At 55.1% G+C, this 21,542-nt stretch overlaps 7 protein-coding genes across 7 annotated transcripts; 4 read left to right on the top strand and 3 right to left on the bottom strand.

The window, feature by feature from the left end:
- Positions 1-475: 475 nt before the first annotated feature.
- On the bottom strand, positions 476-2,335 carry J4E88_002600 (uncharacterized protein; the record flags this gene model as incomplete). Its single annotated transcript, XM_049396260.1, has 3 exons — positions 476-1,280; positions 1,332-1,858; positions 1,907-2,335. The coding sequence occupies 3 exons, from the start codon at positions 2,333-2,335 to the stop codon at positions 476-478; spliced, it is 1,761 nt and encodes a 586-aa protein (XP_049257608.1).
- Positions 2,336-3,240: 905 nt separating this feature from the next.
- Positions 3,241-4,755, top strand: J4E88_002601 (uncharacterized protein; the record flags this gene model as incomplete). Its single annotated transcript, XM_049396261.1, has 1 exon — positions 3,241-4,755. One exon carries the CDS (start codon positions 3,241-3,243, stop codon positions 4,753-4,755), a length of 1,515 nt encoding a protein of 504 aa, XP_049257609.1.
- Positions 4,756-6,475: 1,720 nt separating this feature from the next.
- Positions 6,476-8,059, top strand: J4E88_002602 (uncharacterized protein; the record flags this gene model as incomplete). Its single annotated transcript, XM_049396262.1, has 3 exons — positions 6,476-6,480; positions 6,574-6,768; positions 6,817-8,059. The coding sequence occupies 3 exons, from the start codon at positions 6,476-6,478 to the stop codon at positions 8,057-8,059; spliced, it is 1,443 nt and encodes a 480-aa protein (XP_049257610.1).
- A 683-nt stretch (positions 8,060-8,742) lies between these two features.
- On the bottom strand, positions 8,743-11,127 carry J4E88_002603 (uncharacterized protein; the record flags this gene model as incomplete). The annotated part of the gene is made up of 2 exons (XM_049396263.1): positions 8,743-9,358; positions 9,425-11,127. The coding sequence occupies 2 exons, from the start codon at positions 11,125-11,127 to the stop codon at positions 8,743-8,745; spliced, it is 2,319 nt and encodes a 772-aa protein (XP_049257611.1).
- A 1,144-nt stretch (positions 11,128-12,271) lies between these two features.
- Positions 12,272-13,522, bottom strand: J4E88_002604 (uncharacterized protein; the record flags this gene model as incomplete). The annotated part of the gene is made up of 4 exons (XM_049396264.1): positions 12,272-12,729; positions 12,776-13,082; positions 13,130-13,329; positions 13,381-13,522. 4 exons carry the CDS (start codon positions 13,520-13,522, stop codon positions 12,272-12,274), a joined length of 1,107 nt encoding a protein of 368 aa, XP_049257612.1.
- A 385-nt stretch (positions 13,523-13,907) lies between these two features.
- J4E88_002605 (uncharacterized protein) lies at positions 13,908-16,990 on the top strand (the record flags this gene model as incomplete). The annotated part of the gene is made up of 4 exons (XM_049396265.1): positions 13,908-13,911; positions 14,268-16,052; positions 16,113-16,214; positions 16,263-16,990. 4 exons carry the CDS (start codon positions 13,908-13,910, stop codon positions 16,988-16,990), a joined length of 2,619 nt encoding a protein of 872 aa, XP_049257613.1.
- Positions 16,991-17,919: 929 nt separating this feature from the next.
- On the top strand, positions 17,920-19,192 carry J4E88_002606 (uncharacterized protein; the record flags this gene model as incomplete). The annotated part of the gene is made up of 3 exons (XM_049396266.1): positions 17,920-17,960; positions 18,018-18,183; positions 18,263-19,192. The coding sequence occupies 3 exons, from the start codon at positions 17,920-17,922 to the stop codon at positions 19,190-19,192; spliced, it is 1,137 nt and encodes a 378-aa protein (XP_049257614.1).
- Positions 19,193-21,542: the final 2,350 nt, after the last annotated feature.

Consider the following 21,542-nt stretch of genomic DNA (forward strand, 5'->3'; position numbering starts at 1 on the left):
CTTTGGCTGTTGAAGTTTCCGGTAGTTTTATCTAGATGAGTTTGTGATGAGGCGAGGATGCATTCTAGGCAGACGAGATCTTGTTATCGTCCATGGCAGCTGAGGCGATGCGGGGCTATGCAGCAATCGCGCGTCGTGGCGTTTTCAGCCTTGTCAGCTGACTGCATGGTCATGTAGAAAGTGCATGAACGCAAAGCTGGGGGAACAGGCCTCGGCAAAAGATTCTTGTTCTACATAATTCTACAAGATAGGTGAGGTGGTGCCGACATGATGGTGTTGAGATCCATCTTGTGCCGCCGGAATCTAGCGTCGAGCACAGACCCCGATCTCGCACCACCTGAGCCACCGAAACACGAACAACAACACGAACACAAAGTGAGCGACAGAACTACCATACAAAAGACCCAAGAATGCCTCCCAATCTCGCGTGTGCGGAACAATCTAGAAACACCGAACAACATCATGTAATGCGCAACTACCAAGGGCAGACAAACACAGGCTGTCGCGTGTAATCGCCGCACTGGTACTCGCCCTTCTCCGCATTCACATCGTTGGGATCCTTGTCGGCCGGATCGTTCACGCAGCCAATGACCCTCTCTCCACACCAGAGCGCTCCCGGGTCGTCGCCGTCGTTGCGGTACTCGCACACCTCTCCGTCAATCTCGAGATCGAGCTCTTTGGTGCCGCCAGGGTACGTTGTGCCAGACTCATCCCACGGTACGGTCTCAAAGGGCCGGAGGAAGTCTTCGCGGCACTCGACGCCCTGCTCATAGTCGGCTTCGAGGAAGAGCCAGTCCATCGTGGGGGCGCCTGGGACATAGGCACCGAGGACTGCGAGCTGCTTGGTCGGGCCAGTCGGCTCTGGCTCTTGCTCCGGCTCCGGCTCCGGCTCAAAATCATCGCAGACGCCACGCCTGGCTTTCTTTGTAGGTGATTCTCGAAACTTATTGTGGAGGTCTTGGATGGCCTGGTCTACATCGCCCATGAATTTCTCCATTCCTTCAGTCTGGAGGGTATTGAGATCGCGGAATTCGAAGAGAGGCACAGAGCGCTCAGAATTGAACATCTTTTCTTGGGTTTTGCCTAGTCTTCCAATGGACCCGTCGATTTCCTTGTCGAACTCGGTGAGCTTATCGTTTTCATCCGATTCTGGGTCTAGACCATGGATCCAGTCACGGATGTTGCATTTGGTATCGCCTTGAGCAAAAGTGTAGTCGCCAAATTTGTTGTCGGTAGGCTCGGGACTTTCGGGGGTACCTCCACATACGTCTGTATCAATTCTACGTTTGGTTAGACTGGTCAAACCATCTATAGGTCAAGCCATAACTTACTCGGTTCCGCCACTCTGGTAGCACGCAAGGATGTTGAACAAATCCCAAAGTTTGTCCCCCTTTGATGCCAACTTGGAGCTGACATGCGACAGCATCACGTTAAAATTCGTTCGAGGCGTGAACGATGTGAAGATCTTGGGACTTGAACCCGGTTGGAGAGGATCCTTTGCGTTTTTGGCGTACGATAAGACCAGGGTGCAAAAGGCCAGCACGTCATCCGTGGCCGCTTCCGGACCGATGCCGCCTGGGCTGGACTGGAAGTGATTCTTCGTTACGAAATCAAGCTTCTTGTTTTGAAAACGATCGAGCCCATTGAGGATATTTGGATCGCTCTCATCGAATTGTTCCTTCATCAGGCTGTACAGTGCCTCTAATGGCATCGGCGTGGTGATTTGGGGCTGGTAAGATATCTTCTCTGGTTTCCTATCTTGGCGGGTGATGATCGTCCACTTATTGCATTTGTTTTCGGCTACGTTGACCTTTCGTGAATCTGCGTCCAGTTTTCCGTTCCATGGGTACCAGTCAATCTGAAGGGGTTAGCAAGATTCATCACGGGTCTGCTGGGTGGCACCTACGAGATCCTGGGCCATAGCTGCTGCGACCTTCGCGCCGTTGGTCGCATCATCTGTGCTGCCTACTTTGACCTTGACACCATCAATGATGTACTCAGCCTGGAGTGCTCCAGGTTCGTTGACAGAGTCTGCAGTGAGCTCCCAGTTCGTGCCTGTTCGTTCGGCAATGACCTTTCTCTTTGCGGCGTTTGTATCGTCTGCGCTACATCCCGACTTTGTAAGGCGGAAGTCCGGACTCTCAAACTCGGCACCAATCCCGGCCGTCCCGTCCGTATTGACTCTGTCGGGATCGTCGGCCATTCCATCTTGGATGTCTAGCTGGCATTCCTCTAGGCGCCGTTGCAGAGGCGTACGGATCACAGCTGCAGACGCTGTAAGGACAACTGAGGAACATAGTAGGAACCGCATCGCAGAGGCTCGCTTGGCGCGCATGGCGAAGAGTAGGGAAATTGATAACGGATAAAGGAAGTAGGAGTTAACGATAATAGAGGTGATGATGAAGCAGTGAGAAACTGGCTGGGATGACTTGTGTTGAAAAGAGAGCCAAAACATGTCCTCTTTATAGCCCTGAAATGGAGATAAGTACCAATGCTGACGATCGCATTGAGCCCCCTCATGCTGAAATTGAATGCTGGAAATAGCATCTCCGAGAATGACTTCCTCATGGCTCGCATGGTGCGGGCAGACGGCCGCCCCATTTTGTTGCAATGGAGGCTTTTGCTTAGAAGAAGCTGATTATCAAAATACGAATACGAAGGAGACATGACGAAGACAGTGGAAAGTTGTGTATTTCGGGGGCGAAGATGAAGCGATGGTGGAGAAGAGGAATCGGTTGAGGGAGAGACAAGGCCCCAGTCTGAATCACTGTAAGTTGCAAAGCAGGATTGTGAACGCCCCGTCTGAGTCAAAGGCGCTTTTTCTTGTCTGTTGAGTTGGTTTGGGGAGGAGTAGGAGTCGGTTCAGAATAAACCTGAAGCGTAGGGCGAGGCCGGCTTGGCGAGGTAGTAAGCCTGGGCAGGGCCGTCCAATGGCCTCCCTTCCTTAGTCGCTAAAGGCTTCAGCAGGGTCTGTCCCAGGGGCATGACGTCAGCCCGAGACAACGTCTGCTATACATATCGCGGACCCCAAATCTCTCGCTTGATACTGTGCGCCTAACTAGACTTACCCCAAGGCTATTGTAATCATACCGCGTCCCTCAAGAGTACACCTTCAATGGCCAGCCCGGACCAAATTCAGACCCCAAGCTGAGTCAAAGTCGCATTCTCCTCGTAACTAGACGTTGCATATCCCACTATTTCCAGGGTTCTTGCTCTCACGAAGTCGTCTACAACGTCGCTATGGCTTTACTGGAATTAACCGACGAACTCCTCGCGCTCATCGTCGACCATACGATTCCAGAGGGTTTCGAGAGCCTATGTCTGTCCTGCCGCAAGTTCCACACGCTTTGCAAGCCCTTGCTCAAGCACCACAACGAACTCCGCTCGCACTTTCGCAACTTCGATTATCTTCTCAAGGACAAATACCCTTCCCTCACCATCAGGACGCCGTTTGAACTCATAGCCCGAATCGCTGAAGAGCCAGTTGTTGCGCGCTACATCGAGCATGCAGATTTCAAGGCGGACCTTCGGCTACCGGTCGGCGGACGCCTCTGGATCATGGAAAGGGATGGCTATCGTCCTGAGACCGTTCGCGACTTATTTGCCAGTTCGAAGTACTTGTCAGGCAACGAGTGGCAGGACTACTTCGAAAAGTATGAACGAGGTCTGGAAGACAACCAATATACTCAGGCTGCCTCGTCGTTTCTTCTATCACTGCTGCCCAACGTCAAGACCGTGGTTCTTCCCTTTCGCTGGACTCACGACAAAGAAACCGATAAGCTTTTTAAAACCATCGTCCACCACGCGCGTCTACCAAACGCCACTTCGACCAATGCCAGTCTCGCTCTAGTTACTACTCTGAAGACTGGGTTCTCATTTGCGATGCGGCAAGGCCTTGTCCTGAACAAGATCACTCCGCTCCTGGCCCTTCCACGCATCCACACGTTCCACGGCCCCACCTCCATATCCGACATCGAAGCCTCCGAGCCTTCTTCTCCAGGTCAATCAATCCCGCCCCCTGTGGGCGGAACATTGGAAATAGCCTATCTGCGCGGCTGCAACCTCGATGGTCCCGCTATGCAACACTTCCTGCGCTACACGCCGCGCCTGAAAACGCTCGTTTACTCCCACTCTGACAAGCAACTCAGCCGAATCTGGGATATTTGCGACCTCGTTACGACTATCGGCAAGGAGGCTGGCAACCATCTCGAAGAGCTGTCTATCACAAAGCGCGAATTCAGCGGCAAGATTGCGCTTGGAACAGCGACCATGCGCGACTTCCCACGTCTGCACAAGTTAGAGATCCCTCTTGACCTTGCGACATGCGTCATTAGATCCGCTGCCCACCTCGGAGCGGATCCTGCAGATCAGTCTCATGTCAACCTTCTGATGTGTGGCCTAGTCCCCGCTTCGGTCACTCGGTTGTTCCTAACATCAGAAGAGTGGAAAAGCCGTGACGATGACACCAACTCCACGGCCTTGTCAGAGACAATCGACGGGGTTCAAGTATTTGAGGGGAGACCGCAACAGCACAAGCAAACCCTCGAAACCATGTTTCACTGCTTTGCTGAGAAAAAGGACGAGCAGTTACCTTGCCTCAGAGAAATACGCATGTCTTGTCATTGGTCTGCCGACGAAGCTTTGAAAGCCCGATGCGAGAGCTTGCGCGCTGAGCTGCAAAGTGTGGGCGTGGAAGCTCACATTCATGCTAATCGGTGGACACAAGCGATGGATTATGCGGGGAGATCGCCGTAGACATCGTAATGCAAGTTCCTTCATCCATAGCTCTCCATGACTTTCGGTGCCTTGCGTGTATTTCTTTGCTGACTGCCCTGCGTTCCTGTCAGCAATTACGCCCTGCAGCTATGGAACGCCGCGCCGAAGTGGCAATGAGTTCAGCAACGCTCTGAACCGGAACGAAAGTATATGAAAGATGTGAGATCAGGCAGAGAGTCAGGGGCCAAGGCATGTCAATCAGCCATCTTTCGTAAAGCTTGTTTCAAAGTAAAACGCGTGGGGGAAGAACAGTAAGACGGCGAGGCGTTCAGTTTCGGACACCGGCCGCGAAACGTCGTTTCTTGCGAATGGCCACAAAGTTACCTTGGGCGATACTTGATGTGACTACAGTAACAGGCCTATTCCCTGTCTCGATAGCCAAGACGTAAGATGGTGGCACGGAAATACAATCTTCTCGAAGAGGAAAAAAATGTGTAATGCTGTGCCTCCTAGCTGACGTACGTAAGTTTTGTCGTGAAGGATTGCGGCGCTTACACCTAGGTCTATACGCGTACCTACAGGCCGTGATCTTCGCCCCGTCACGTCATGCCTAGGTGGTCAGGGATGAAGAGACATTCAGTTTCAGCATCAGCATATACGAACATACCCGCCCGCGGGCGGCCTCTTCGCTCAGCCTTATCCGCCTCGCTACCTAGATTAGGTTGTTTTCGGGAATGTCCGCCAACGCCTGACGCAATTAGGGTCCAAGCAGATCTCATCTACTTCAGCGGTACCTAGCCGCCGACTCAAAATCATGGTCTAGGTACCTTCGACATTGAGTCCACATGTAAAGAAGCCCATAGTCTGCACTGATACCACGTCTTGGGGTGTGAATATCAGCGAGGCTGACTTTGTGAAGCTCAAAGCCGGGTTTGAGCCTCAAGACCAGGACGATAAATGGCGTGTCTGGCATACAGAGGAGAGGCATAACGGCAACGTCCTCATCCACTATGCGCGGGCCGAAACGGGCGATGGACTGTATATTCTTCATGTGAAGCCAGATGACGGTGACAGCGGTACCGGTGCGAACATCAAAGCGATCATCTGAGCGCAGAATAAAGACTGTACCTAGGTATCCTCATCTCGGAGATGCAGCCCTGGAGGGCAAGAAAGACGCTATTATGATGACAAGAGCCGTGCTCGACTGTAACATCGAACCGCTTCCGGAGTACGGCTTCAACGATATCTGGGATCATGGCGCAGCCGCACTTCCTGTGGATGAGCAAGGATAGCGAGACTCGGACGCGTACCTCGAAAATCTCAAGAAGGGTTTCGATGTGACTAACGTGGAAGATGGACCTGGCGTGCACGGCGTCTACAGCGTGTAGCGGATCACATTGCCAGATTGGAGTTGGTTTAGACAAGCTCGAAAGTGGGTCAAGCTTTGGAGGGGCTCGCTTGGACGAGCTTTTGCGGGGATAGCAACGGGTTAGGGCCGGTTGACCATGGAGCTCTATCAGCGATGTCAGGGCATAGATAAACTGATTGGGTTGGCTATAAGTTGCGATATCGCTCTTAATCATCGGCAATCTCTTCGTCTTCCACTGTTTCGTTGTCCTCTTCGATATACACCGTGCTTGTGTGTGGTGTGGCAGAGCTTACATCCACGCGTCGCGTCTCCCCGCATTAGCTCTCCGCAGTGTCAACACAGCTATACGCCGTCTTTCTTCCGACAACAACTATTGTGACGACGACCACGATGGCGTCTCTCGCTCGCACCGCAGGGCGTCTTCGAGCCCCAGCTTTTCGCACAAATGCTCGCGTAGCTTCCAGGGCACCAATTGCATCACAGAAAAGACATGCCTCTGCAGCAGCAGCCGCAGTTGCAGAGAGCGGCGAGCATTCCTTCTTCCCAGATGAGCCTCGCCAGCCTACTGTGAAGACTCAAATACCAGGTCCGGAGAGCAAGAAGGCTATCGAAAGACTAAGCAAGGTCTTCGACACCAGGAGCTTAAACATGATGGCCGACTACTCGCAAAGCTATGGCAACTAGTACGTCCTTCATAGATTCAGGAAATGATACCAATTGACATCTTCCAGCATCGCAGACCTCGACGGCAACGTCCTCCTCGACGTATACGCCCAAATCGCCTCCATCCCCGTAGGCTACAACAACCCGTCCCTCCTGCTCGCCGCCACCTCCCCCGACATGGCCTCCGCCATCATCAACCGGCCTGCACTAGGAAACTTCCCGCAGCACGACTGGGCCGATATCCTCGAAACGGGCATCCTATCCGTCGCGCCCAAAGGCCTCAACCAAGTCTTCACCGCGCAAGCCGGGTCCGACGCCAACGAGCTCGCCTACAAAGCCGCCTTCATGTGGAAGCGACAACAACAACGCGGCGGCATCGACGCCGACTTCTCCGCCGAAGACATCTCCTCCTCCATGAACAACAAAGCGCCCGGCGCACCCGACATGTCGATCCTCTCTTTCAAAACCGGGTTTCATGGGCGCCTCTTCGGCAGTCTCTCAACCACGCGCTCCAAACCCATCCACAAGCTCGACATCCCCGCCTTCGACTGGCCGCAAGCCCCGTTCCCAGTGCTAAAATACCCCCTGCATGAACACGAAGCCGAAAACGCAGCAGAAGAGCAGCGCTGCCTCGACGAAACCGAATCCATCCTCCTAAACTACCACAACCCACCCGCGGCCGTGGTAATCGAGCCCGTCCAATCCGAAGGCGGCGACAACCACGCCACGCCCTTTTTCTTCCGCGGCCTGCGCGCCCTCACCAAAAAACACAACGTCCTCCTCATCGTCGACGAAGTGCAAACGGGCGTTGGCGCGACCGGCAAGTTCTGGGCGCATGAACACTGGGGGTTGGATTCGCCGCCTGATATGGTTACTTTCAGTAAGAAAGCGCAGACGGCGGGGTATTACTTTGGCGATAATGCGCTTAGGCCGAATAAACCGTATCGTCAGTTTAATACTTGGATGGGTGATCCGGCTAGGGCGATTCTCTTCCGGTCTATCATTCAAGAAATCAACCGGATGGATCTTGTGAATAGTACGGCGGTGACGGGGGATTATCTCTTTGCGGGCTTGCAGCGCTTGAGCGAGAGGTTTCCGCAGGAGATTCAGAATCTGAGGGGGAAGGGACAGGGCACATTTATTGCGTTTGATAGTGTGAGGAGGGATGAGGTGTTGAGGAAGGCGAAGGGTGAGGGTGTCAACATTGGGGGGTCGGGAGAGAGGGCAGTGCGATTGAGGCCGATGTTGATTTTCCAGAAGCACCATGCGGATCTTTTGCTGGAGAGGTTGGAGAAGGTTTTCCATTCTTGAGACGGTGTATAAGTCGTGGACTCATGGACCTGGTGTGATGATTTGATGGGATAATGTGGAGTTCGAAGGCGTTCGTATTCCGTATCTTGTCTTTTGACAGGAAGTAATGACGATAATGCTCAATTTCTATTGAGTCCTTGTTCGTAAACACTGAATTTCATTCTGGAGGTATGGTACATGCCAAATATCGGCGCATCACAAGCTAGAACCCATTCATTTTCGGACTACATCTTCCCTAAACACGATCACTAACCCCCTCTAAAACCAACCATCACATCATCTCACACCACAAACGCATAATGCAACAAACATCGAGATCATTACTTTCGATTGCTATTCATCAATACTTTTTTCCTCATCTCGTACCCTCAGCTCCTCTTTATCAACTCCAGTAACTCCCAACAGCCGTTATACTGCGTCCAAAGTCCAACAGCCCCCATTATGTGTACAGAATCCCAATCCAGTAACAAGAAGGAAGAAGGGAAGGAAACAAAGTCCAGTCCAACCTCATGGGGTATCAGAATTTGCTTTCAAATCAACCAAATGAAAACCACCCGCTAAAGTAAACAAGTGCAATGATAGAAACGCCAACAAGGAATGGGATGTCGATGTGTCTTCAAGCCTCAAACTCCCTCTTTCCTTTTACAAACACCACATCCTAAACATACTCCACCTCTGCTTTCTCACTCAGGCCTCTCAAGACAAACCCTCAACCCATACTTCAACCCCTCAATCTCGCAATACTCAGCCAAGAACCTCAGTCCAAACCTCACAGCCTGGATGGGCGTGGTATCAGCGCCCAGCGGCAAAAAGTACGGGCCTGACATCTTCGCGCCGCTGAGCTTCTCCGGTTCGCGGGCTAGTCTCGCATTCGACTCCCTTGCTGCATACGTTTTCTTGTATATCGATTGCAGATCCTCAATCGGCAGCGCGATACGCGCGTCTTGGTAGTGTCGATGCATTTTAAGCGTGTGATCAGACAGGAGTGCGAAGTTTTCTGCGAGCGAGTTGTGCTGGCGGGACGCTTCAGTCGTATTACCACTATTATGACCCGTACCATCTTGCGGCGAGTCGTGTGACTTCGGGTTGTTGCAGCGCTGGGAGACGTGCGTGCAGATTGCGGCGGCGATTACGGAGCTGAGATAAGAGCGGAGGCCGTCGAGGTGTTGGAGGTCTTTTGTGCTGCGCGAGTAGGAGAGGCAGAGGGGGAGCAGCGTTTTCCAGGTTTGTTCTACTTCGCCGGGGCGGCCGCGCATGTGGAGGGAGAGGTCTTGGGCGAAGTAGGCGGCCATGTAGGCGCTGGGTGGGGTTAGTGGAGTTCATGGTGTCTGGGAAGTTGGGCTGAGTGCTAGGGTGTGGACTTACAGGATACACTCAAGGTTAGTAACTGCAGCCCTCTTCTCATCCTGTTTCGAAATCTTGCCGCTGGTGAGGATCTTGGTGGCTTCATGCTTAAGGGCTCTACCCATCTGGTTCCACCTTGCCGACGTATGCCCAAGCAGCGAGATGTCTGCCTGCTTCTTGTTGTTGAGAGGAGCAGATGTAGGCTTCACGCCGGCTGGGGTGGCACCAGACCGACCGGGCGTTGCGTCGTTGCTCTCGGAAGACTGGGTTCGTAACATGTTGACCGACTTAAGGTCCTTCTTAGGGGTTGCGTACTGCGTCTGGCTGTTTTGGAGAGGGGTAATGGGCCGGTCTTGGGTTGAGCCTGCTCTGGGTCGCTTAGTGGGCGGTACCGCCAATGTTGTCTCCTCTTCCGCGCGCGGCCGCTTCTCTGCCACTTTTGATGGCGTTGTAGTTTGTCGTGCAGCGACCTTGGGAATTGCCTTCTTCTTAATGACAGGCGGATCCGTGACCTTGGGTTGCGCATCTGCCATAGGTGCCGCCTTGGAGGTATCGTTGCGCTCCTTCTTCTCGGCATTCGCTCGTTTCGATGGTAGGCGGAGAATCTGGCCAACGACAGGCGCCTTGGTCTTTGAGAATTTCAGCTTAACTACCATACTAGAATCTGTTTGTTCGGCTTGACTGACTGGTTCGGGGTTGGGCGATTTGCCGTTGCCGTTGATGGAAACTGAGCGCGCTCGGTTCTCTGACTTTGGTGTACCGTTGGACTGTTGAGATCCACTAGGTGGCACAGCAAGTGTTTGACTTTTGCGATCTGATGATGACACAGATGCGTCGGAATCTGTGCGCTTCCGCTGTACTTCCATTCTGTCGAGCTCGGCCTGTATGTTGGATGGGAGGGTTGGAGATAAGATATTCGGGAGGCCGTATGGGTTGCCCATTGGCTCGTGTACTGGCGAAAGCAGCGGAGGTAGGCCGTGTGGTGTTGAGTTGGAAGGGTCCGACTTTTCAATCTTGCCCTTGGAACTGGTTGTCTCGCTCTTGGTTGTGGAAGGGGCTCGCGGCCGATTTGAAGAAGGGGCGCCTCTGTCGGCTTTCCGGATGGGATGCTCGTCGCGTGTAGCACCAGAGGATCTGCTACTGTCAGTAGTTGAACAAAGTACAGAGCGGCGTACCCACGGCTTCGGCGACTTGGGCTCAGTCTTTTGGGACGGCGCAGACAGTTTTTCAGACTTGCTGGCCCCATTCGCCTGTTTCTTATCCGGCGCAGAACTGGGCGAGCTGATCTTGACGCTGGGAGTGTTGGGACCGTTCGCCTGCTTGACCTTGAAGGCTGAGAGGTTGGGCTTCTTCTTCGCTGGCTGGCCATTCGCGGCCTGTGAGCGTGGCGGTTCAGGCTCGGGCTCGTCGTCTTCTCCCGCCTGCAACTCGAAGCAATCCTGACACGGCTCCCGGTATAGATATGTCCTGTACTGCAGGTGCTCCTCCTCCGACTTGAATAGCCTTCCCAGTTTCCAGGCGTTGGCTTGTTGTTGTGAGTAGTACCGGTACGGATGTAAGGATGGCGTGGAAAGTATATATGGTGTGCGCGGGACCGCCGTCTTTATGCGCTTGAAGACGCTGTCGAGGGCGTCGAGCTCGCCTTGGTCATCGGCGGAAAGCTGCTTGCGCTTGAGGGATCGCGTCGTATCCACGATGGGCTCAGGTTGGTCTGGGCCCGACATGGCGTGTTACCTCGGGGTCTCGGGCGTGCAGTCGGTCGCGTAGAGCAGCGGTGTCGCGGGCCGACGGCGGTAGGTGCAGTGGAACGACGTGTGGAGGTGGAGGAGCATTAGGTGAGGCGCTCGAGCGGGGACGGGGTGATGGCAGCGCCGTGGACGCGGTGTGAGGGCGGAATCGAGTCGGAACGCGCGTGGACAATAGCAGGGCGACAATCGCTTTCTCTTCACATGTCGTCAGTACAATAGACCCACGTGAGCGCGCATGTGGATACGCGGGCTCTCCTCTCTCACTCACCCAGACTGCTGGCGCTGCTACCTCTGGTCGCTCGGGCAGGAATGGGACATCGCTCGCGCGCCGTGTCTATGATGGCGCAGCGACTCGGTGCGTGAGGCCAGAAAATCGGCAATCTCGTGTTTGCGACAGCGCTGCGGTCAAGGGCGACATGTCGAGGTGGACATGGCTTGGCGGGAGGCTTCTCCCGCGCGCTTCAGCCCTGGCTGCCGCCGGAGAGGCCTGCATCGTCCATTGGCTGCTCTTTGCTCCGAAGGCACCACATCACTAGAATACAGAGATCGTCTGGACTACAATCTAACTTGGGCAGCATTCTTCCATCGCATTCATCACGCGGGAACTCGAGTCTTATTCACTTCAAGCGTTGATTTGTTTCCACACGGCTGCTCGGGACGTCCCTGTTATTCAGTGATCCCGAATGATCGGCAAGGATGACATCAACGCGATCCGACTCAACGCATCCATGTGTCCATCGCACCACATATATGACCACCGGGCTGCTACCGGGACAACCTACAAAGGGTCCAGCCATGTCTTACTCCTCACAGTCATGACAGATTTCACGTCGCGCATTCTGTCAAAATTAGTACTATTGATGTTTGGACTAAGGAGGTTGCAGATCCAGTTTCACACCATCACCTGCACCACCGGCAGAAGGAAGCACGTGTCGGCGATTATTCCAAAGTCTGATTTCCGAACCAAATGTACTTCATGGCATTAATTAGAGTTTCTCGATGCAGGTCGTCTCCCGAAGTCTTGCCAAAAGGAACACGGGAGCCACGCGGCGGATTTCGAGGAGTTTGGTAGAGATGGTTTCACCCAAACTAATGCAGTGAAACACAGTCAGCTTCCGTCCTACAATTCTTCGTCGTCCGTCTCGTCATCGTCGTCGTCGTCCGCCGCTGTTGCTGCAGCTGGAGAGGGCTGTTTCTGTACAGTTTCACTTCGCGTCGTTCTCTTCTGGAAGGGAAGTGCTCGAGGTGGTGGTACACCCTTGCTTGCCGTGGCTTCACTTTTGGAACTCTGTGCAACAGAACTTGCTCTCAGCGTCTCGGATGACCTGCCTCTGGGGTGTGGTGCAGGTTCATCCTCTTCGTCTGTTTCATTGTCGGAGTGCTCTGGGGTCATGGGTTCGGGCATTTCCTCGTCATCCTGCTCTTCGACCTTGGCCTGATCGATTTCCATCTGGTCGCTGTCTGCGTCTGGAGTTGCCTCTGGCTCTGCTGCTTGTGCTGGAGCTTTACGCTTCGATGTTCGTGATGCCCCTGGTTTGCGAGTCTTGGTGTCTGCTCGGGTCGACTGAACCGCCGCCGCTAGATATTGTCAATATAAGACTACGTCACAACGACACCTACTAACCTGTGGGCTTGTCGACTTTTGCGCCAGCTAGCAGACGACTCTGGTCCCGGATTTTCCGCTTCTTCTCGTTTAGCAATTGCACGAATTGCTGGAGCATGGCCGTCTCGGTGTCATTCTTAGTTTTGATGAAGTCATCTAGTTGCGCGTTGAGTTTGGCGAGGGTGTGCTGCTCGCTCTTGACTTGGTCGTTCAAGTTGACCACCTGCTGCAACGTTTTGGCGTGCGCCATGGCTGATGCCTGCGCCCACTCAAACGGGTTGAACTCAAACTCATCGCCTTCTGGAAGGACAATCTCACCCAACGTGACCTACACACATCAGATGAATTTATCTTGGAGAGCACAATGCTACCCACCTTGATGTTCCCAACGTCCTGGCGAAAAGAAAGTTCTAGGTTCTTGTTTTTCAGCGTGTAGACCATGCGAACACCGTCCAAGATGTCGGTCTGGCCGATTTCGGGCTGTTGCTGGAGCAGAAAATGAGACACAACGGCGGCCCACTCATCGTGGCTGCCCTTGAATTTGTGCTTGAGACTGGCGAGATTGCGGTGCGTGACTGGGGCGCGTCAGATGGCGAAACACAGACGTGCTGTGGCTGCTGTCTTACTCGAAGTCACATATGGGGTTTCGCCCTCGCAGCCCACCAGTCTGACATCCAGCGGGTGGCTGCCCTGCTGCAACACTTCGATGACGACGGTCTCGCCGCGGCTGTCCGCAGGCTCGACTGGCAAAATATAGCGGCTCGACATCGCGGCGATGGTGTGCACAAGCTAGGCGGGACTGCGGGAGGGAGCCCAAGTGGGAAGGTTTGTGATGGTGTGGCCAGGGAGGCTAGTCGCGATAGTGAGAGCGGCCAGGAACAGGTACCGGGCGTTTCACGTGGTAGGGAATCTATTGAAACCGTAACCTGAACCACGTCTACCTGAGACGGCAGGCACGGGAGGTTATATTTGTATGTAGATAGTAATGTCACTTGCGTGGTGGTGGTGCCCAGGTGGGTGGTGCCGTCGCAGGCAGCACCCGCTGGTGTGAAGGACCACTGAAGGTTAGTGTTTGTTGATGTCCAGGCATCCGCCCGGGACGCGAATCGAGCGCGATCCGCACCAGTCGCGCTGATGGGGGGCAGAAACAAACATGGGTGCTATACAGGGCGCGGTGTGTGGCGTGGTATATACATAGGCAGTCTCTGGTTGCATTGTTCCTGCATATGTAGGCTCCCACGACAGCTGTACTTCCAGACTCATCGCCGTCATCGTCGCCCTTGCTGCAGGGGTGCCGAGTGTGTTATTCGTACCGACACGCGTGGCCTAGCGTGCGGGCCAGCCTGCAGACCGGCCTTTGTCTACTTACCGCCTTTGTGCTTCGCGTAGCCCTGCAGGAACCTGCAAGCGGTGCCAGACGACCCTCCAAGGCCCACAGCCCAACCACCTCAGTACCTCGCGCGAAGATCCTGCACACCCACCTTACACCGCACCTGCGATATCCGCGCGACAGCTCCACCGAGCATGGCGGCCAACAACCGCTCCTTCGCGGCGCGCATCGCCTCCATCACCTCGCAGTCGACCCAGATGGAGACATGGGACGACGGCGACTTCGACGACCGCTCCGACGGCCTCCTGTTCAAGAACTCGACCGTCCATTCACTCTCTTCGCGCATGAGCGTCCGCTCCGAGACCGAATCCAATGACGACTGGCAGATCCTGATCACGCCAGGCGACCAAGCAACCAACACCTCCGCCATCAAGACCGCCGCGAAGCAGGCCGGCATCCCCATCCCCACGAGCGTGCCATCGTCGGCGCTCCTCGGCGGCTCAATCAAGAGGCTGGGCAAGAAGAAGTCGACCAAGAAGATCGAGGTCGACGACGACTGGGGCAACGACCTCGAGCTGCCCACCAATGCGAAGGAAGGACTGAAGCTGAAGGCGCCCAAGCCACGCACGCCGGCGGAAGAGGACGATGACTTCGACTGGGGCGAGGGCTCGCTCGGCATCCGCTTCGCAGGCACGCGACAGGGCACCCGCGGCGCACGCAGCTCGTCCGTGTCCGCCATGAGCCCCAGCCTGGGCAGCATCATGACCATGGAGAGCGAAGACGACGACCTGGGCGGCCTCGTGCTGCCGACCGAGCCCATGGACTTCAGCGCGCGTCTGGACAAGCTCAAGAAGGCCGAGCAACCACCAGCACCACCAGCCGCAGAGCCATCGCTCCTTCCACCGCTGCCATTGCGCGAGCAGTCCCTCACGCCGACGCAACCCACACAAACCACGTCGATCCCTACCCAGAGGCCGTTCCAATCGCCGCCCCAATCGCCCATCGCTGCACCACTATCTCCTTCCCCTTTCAGCAGCCCCACGCCTATGAGCCCCAAGGCACTGGCACCATCGCCCAAAGCCAAGCCCGTGGTCCAAGAGGAGGACTTCGAGGATGGCTTCGACTTCGGCAATGGCGAGATCCTGGACCGCCAGAAGCTGACGCTCAACAAGAACATTGTCGTCAAGAAGCCCGCGACCAAGACCACCGCCCCACACGCTGCTCGTCCCGCTACTACCATCACCTTCACCGACAGACCCACTACCTCGCGGATACCCAGGCCCCTGCCATCCATCGCGAGTCGGACCAGGCTAACCCCTGTGTACGAAAGCGGCGCGTCCACTTCCAACTCGACTCGGACCATGCCTACTACTACCAGCGCACAGCTGCTCCGCGCGAAGCGCTCTGCTCCCGTCCTCCGCAACAACAACACCAGTCAGCCACCACGCATGCCATTCCTCCCTGCTGGCGGGGCCTCTTCCCAATCGCACCACGTCATGTCCAAGAGCACTTCGCAAGCCCACCTTCGCCGCGACTCTGACCCTCGCCGACCGCAGTCTCCCTCGATGCGCTCCTACTCGCGCCTGTCTGGTGGTGGCCACAACGAGACGCCTAGTCGTGCTGGGGTGAGACGTGATCAGGCTCCCTCTGCCCTTGCACGTCATCCACCCCCAAAGAAGCTGACACAGCCTCAGCGCAAGCGAAACTTTGGCGACGGCCATGAGCTCGACCTGTTCGATGACTTGCCCACTTCAGCTTCCAAAGAGAAGCAATTCGAAAAGGTGCCGCGCAATGTCGCCAGCAACAAGTCGCTGCGCCACCAGCCGAGCAACTCACGTCTGCCGATGCCTGATCGCATGGCGACGCCTCTGCCCCAGACTCCGCGTAGTCCTCCCAAGATGGACCACACTCCTCGCTTTGCTCGCGACACCGCAGCAAGTAGGAACGCACGTGAGCAGCGCTTGGCAGGTACGAGGTCTCGAGCAGAAGGTCCCATTTCCTCCAGGCCCGTTAGCTGGGCTGCCCAAGTGGCCGCTCGTAGCCCTCATACCAGTCCATCTGCTCACAGGAAGAAAGGCTCAGGACAGAAGCCGCAGTTGATCAGGCAGATGACGCAGCCCTACACACAAAGTACAACACCCCACCACTACTATCCAGCTCCTACTGACCACTATGTAGACGAGAAAGGTATGATTTACAACCCAACTTTGCAACGTTGGGAAGGAAACGAGGAAGCCCTTGTTTCGTTCTCACACCCTAATACTTCCACTACGACCCTCGCCCTGACCACGGCGAGCACGCCTACCTTTGCCCCGCCCGGAAACCAGATGAGTCGCAGCCATGATCGTTCACAATCGATCTCGCACATTGCCCTTTCGTCCATTCATGCCGGCCAAGAAAAGAGGAGCTTCTCGTCGCGAGCGGCCAAGTTGGCCCAGCCCCCAGCGCCCGCCCCAGTACCGTCTCCACCACGCCCTGCTTTGATCTCCCAAATCTCTGTACCACGCCAAGTCCAGTACGAAGGCCGAATGGTGTTCGATCCTGTCAAGATGACCTGGCTCAAGGCGCCTCGACCATCAAACGACATTGGATCGCCTTCAGAAGTAGACGAAGACGAAGACCCATTTGCTGGCCTCGACGACCTCAAAGACAACGAGAGTGTCGCCGGTGGCAATGGCATGGGCGGTACCGGCACACCGAACCCCGATGATCCAACCTTTGTGGGCGAGGAGTTCGATGTCGGCCCTGGCTTTATCCGGCGACAGAAAGACGAAGAAGCCATCTGGCGACGACGCGTCGAAGGCTGGGTCGGCGGCCTTCGCGATAACGGCGAACACCGAGGCGGCTGGCGATGGGCGATCCGCGACTTCGCCGCCAGTGCCTCTGCTGGCCACCCAACCTTTTAACGACCACGACACCACGAAACCACGACTTTGTACTATATGTGCACGCACACCCATACTCACGCTCACGATTTTATGATTGCATCGCAGATGATTTGGTCTTTCGGCGCATTTTGCTGGACTATGATCCACAAAAGTAATGAGACGTGCCTTGGAATGTCTTTTTGAGATATCCCCCCCTTGAGTGTTATGATGGGCGTGTTTTGGATAACCGCCTCACTCTTACGAACAACGCATTTAACGACCTTTACGATTGCATTACACATGCTTTTACAGAAAGAGCTTCGCTGCTCGACTCACACACGACACATACATGACTATACACGATTTCCTTTGTTTATGATCTACGGCGTTTTTGGGTATTGTCTTCAGTACATACGAGAGCATCTAATACTATATCCTTGCTCGCTACGAGACGAAATGAAATCTATTATGTTATCAATGTCCTTGTGTGCTTCTTGGTGATGAGACTGGTCTGATAGAAGCTGGGAAGGCTACGTCATCCATTCAGGGGCATGAATTAACCATCCGCCCAGAATAAACGCCCTAGGGGTCTATTGAATATCCAAGTTTCGAGTAGCTTCCTTCCCTCGATTTCGGTACAGTGTTTTCGGTTCCATCTCAACAATGAGCTCGAGCGATCACGTGTTAGAGACAGAAATGCTGCCCAGGTGCTGCCTTGAGCATAGTCAGAGTCGTAAGAATCTACAATGCGTTGTAACTGTGTCGAGTTTCGTCTCGATATCAACGTGTACTCCCACCTGCTTAGTTCCGCCCTTGCATGAGGTAGCTCGGTGATGTGGCCGCTACTGGAGGCTTCTTTCGGCCCACGGACGGAGTCATAATAGCGGGGTCGCTGGTCACACGCCCAACGTGACCCACTGCCCGTCACACAATCCTGCCGGCGGTCACCGCTCCTCCCACCCTATATCATGTCGCGCTCCAACGATCCAGGTCACTACTTCCAGACGACGTATGGGCTTCCATCCATCTTCATCCATCTTCCTTTACTTTAGCTGATAGCATGTAGCTCCTCTCTCGAGGAGACAGCTCGCAAGGCTGCCAAGTCCAAGAACACCAAGGGCAACCCCCTCAAGCTCCCCTCCAAGATCCTCGCACTCACCGCGGACCCGCACGATGAGAATCACATCTACGTTGCCGAAGCAGCCGGCAACGTGAAGCGCATCAACATTGAAGTCGGTCAGACCTCCGTTTCTCAGCCGCCTCGTGGCTTCACTTCAGCTATGAGGTCATCGCTGACAGCTCCCCTTGTAGACTAATAAGGTCGCTGCCACCTTCACAGGGCCCGTAGCCCCTCTCACGTCCGTTGCCGTTTCCCCAAAATCCGACACGCTGTTTGCAGGGTGTTGGGACAAGTCGATCTGGTCATGGACCCTCTCTACGCGCAAGCCCGCCAAGCGCTTCCAAGGCCATAGTGACTTCGTCAAGGCCGTCATAGCATTCACGCTACACGGCAAAGAGGTCTTGGTGTCGGCTTCACAGGATGCCAGCATCATCGTTTGGGACGTCGCCACGGGCTCGAAGCTACATACACTGAAGGGACACACACGAGGGATTCTCGCTCTTGCGCTAGACCCGGCCGACTACGAGCCCAGCAAAGAGACTGCTACAGTCTTCAGCGCTGGAAGCGACCGAGAGATCAGACGGTGGTCCATCGGGTTGACGTCAGCCTCTGAGGTCGAACCGTCGCCCATCATCGCCCACGAGACAAGCATCGATGCCCTACACTTCGATTCAGACGGCGATCTATGGACAGCTTCAGCAGACAAGACGGCCAAGTGTCTCTCCAGAGGCCGTGAGTGGGCAGAGGATTCGACATTCGAACATCCTGATTTCGTTCGCGATGTTGCCATCGACGAGGATGGCGGTTGGCTGGTTTCCGTATGCAGAGACGAAGAGGTTCGCGTATGGGACAAGAGCAGCGGCAAGCTGCATCATACTTTCAGTGGGCATTTTGAAGAGGTCACTGGCCTTCTTCTGCTAGGCCAACGCGTGATTAGCGTGAGCATTGACGCTACAGTCAGACAGTGGAGCCTCAAGCCTCAAGAGCTTGCCAAGGCCATCCAAGAGGCCGAAGACGAGCGTCTCGGTAAGGAAGAGGACAAGGAACCCGAGCGCAAAGAGGGCATGATGACAGCGGAAGAAGAAGCGGAGCTCGCTGAGCTTCTAGGAGATAGCGATTAGTTTTCGACGAGCGGACCACCGGCCGGACTTGTGCTACACCGGATTTCCTGGAATTCGTCGAATGAGCTTGTCCGGTTCAACCGTCCCTTCACCTAGGTAAATTCGAAACGAGACTATAGGCCGAGACAGTCATGATGTACTCCACCACTATCCGGCCAACGGCTTCCAAGGACGAACACGCCTAGCTTTGCGACTACATGGCCTCCGAGCTTCACGGTGATACGAGAAGTACTACGGAGACTGGCCATGCTCACAGCTCAGTTCTAGCAACACTGTTCGTCTGGCCCTGAAACGGGTCGTCCTACGCCGGATGTGGCATCGGTACCATGGTTGGCTTTCCGCACATTCTCTACACAGAGTAGCTTGGTATTCCCCATTTTCTCCTTTTATGATTGATACGTGGTGCTATTTACTGGTGTCTAGCGTCGTGCCAGGCAACCACCACAGGCACACATACACACCTCGATACGTGACACACCTTCCTTCCAGCAACAGTTTCCTGGCCTTGTTACCCTCACTTCACCGTCTGAGGGATTCTCACACTTCTTTTCCTCCATGCATCACTTTTTTTCGTCGAGCGGCGCTTGCTTCCACCTTTTTATTACGCCATCTCATGCCATCCCGACCACATCGCCGCACCATCGACCGCAGTTGCCAGTCGACACCACGATCGATGCCGCGCGATGAGTTCCTCCTTCTCCACTCCCTCCTCCGAGTCCTACGAGTCTTGCAAACACCATTGGTGTAGCGGACAGACGGCCATGAGGGGGACGCACAACCTCACGCCAGGGAGTACTCCCCGCCACCGGTGTCGCCTTCTCAGGTTGTCGCGTGTGGAAGATACCAACAGATAGGAGCGTTCGCGCTACAACAGACGTCAACCGTCCATGGTTCATTGACGCGAGCGCATGCGTCCTCCTCACGGCAGTCCAAGCATATGTAGGAAGTCAAGGCTTCTCTTACTGTTTCTTGTGCGCGTTGTCGACGAGGACAACCGATGACAGGTCCTCCTTGTTGCTGGCAGGGCATGAGTAACCTTACAGAGATTGTCGAGGTACCGGTTGGTAAGCTCCTGATGAGCTGAGGCGCGCAGCTTCTGCTCCGGCATGTTTACGGCGACTGCAGTCGACCGCGATTACTATCACCTTTGGTGTCACACGGACAGAGGAGTCTGTTAGTCAAAGGGAGTATTCCCCGCCGCCAGTGTCGTCTTTTCAGATGTACGAGTGTGGAAGAAGCCTGCGATATCGATACTTCCTTGGAAGTCTCCGACAGACCTCACGGTCCATGGCATTCTTTTGGCTACAGTCACTTCCTCTCTTCAGGCCTAAACATGAGAAGCATGTTATGGCCGAGTCGCCCTCAACCGTAAGCTGGTCTGGGATATGGGTGGGTGGGGGAGGTGGAGGGGAGGCGGCTGCGAGGAGGTGGGGAGCAGGTGGAAACACCCCCTCTCCGCCTTCTTCTGGCTCCCTCTTCTTCTGCGTCCTCGCATCTACCCACGTCCCAGACTAGCATGACGGGAGGGTGTACTACTGCGATTGCACCTAAGCTGTCCCTTCACGGACAGCCATGGCTTGCTTCGCGCTTTTGTGTCAAACTCTTCGGAGTACTTTTGGTCTACCTCATTTTGTGTTCCCGGGTTTGAGACTGGTTTGCTCCTTGTCCTCCTTCCGTTCCTGTTGGCTCGAGTTTGGCTCCCCTACCGATTCGCTCGCCTTACTGGTTTCAGGTAGAGTATCCTTTCCTCACAGGGTGGGTGGAGCAGGCAGCAGGGACAAGGTTGGGGAGAAAGTGGAAACACGGTCTCATCCAACCCTCTTCTTGCTGCTTCCTTCACCTGCCCGCCAAAAAATGCTTCGCGATGAGAACCTGTCAGCAAGGGAAACGGTTCGCCGTATCCCCGCCACCAGTGTCACCCTGTTCAGGGAGGCGAGCGTGGAAGATGCCTGCGATATGGAGGCTTCCTCGCAGAAGCCTCCGATAGACCGCATGGTCCATGGCAATATTGCTCCCAGGCACCCTCTACCGCATGTCCCCCCGATGTCTTGGCCATTGTGCAAATGGGAAGGTCAGGGAGGCGGTGGACAGGGGACGGGGGAGAAGGTGGAAGCACTTCCTTCCATCCTTCTCATCATCTCGTCTTCTTCTGCTGCTGCCTCCTTCATCTTCCCGGCTGCTGCCTTTCCGAGTCCCGCCTTTGAGCCCCGATGTTACATCTTACTTTCGGGTACGCCCGCGCCTTCAGGTACGCCTGCTTCCTTCGGATCCGTCCACTGAGCGAGAGTTTACCTCCGCCGTCTGGATACAGCCCGCTCGTTTACGTCCATCCGCCCATCCTTCCGTCCGA

Source organism: Alternaria novae-zelandiae, assembly GCF_023758075.1.
Source record: "Alternaria novae-zelandiae strain BMP 2774 chromosome Unknown scaffold_4, whole genome shotgun sequence".
Lineage (NCBI taxonomy): Eukaryota > Fungi > Ascomycota > Dothideomycetes > Pleosporales > Pleosporaceae > Alternaria > Alternaria novae-zelandiae.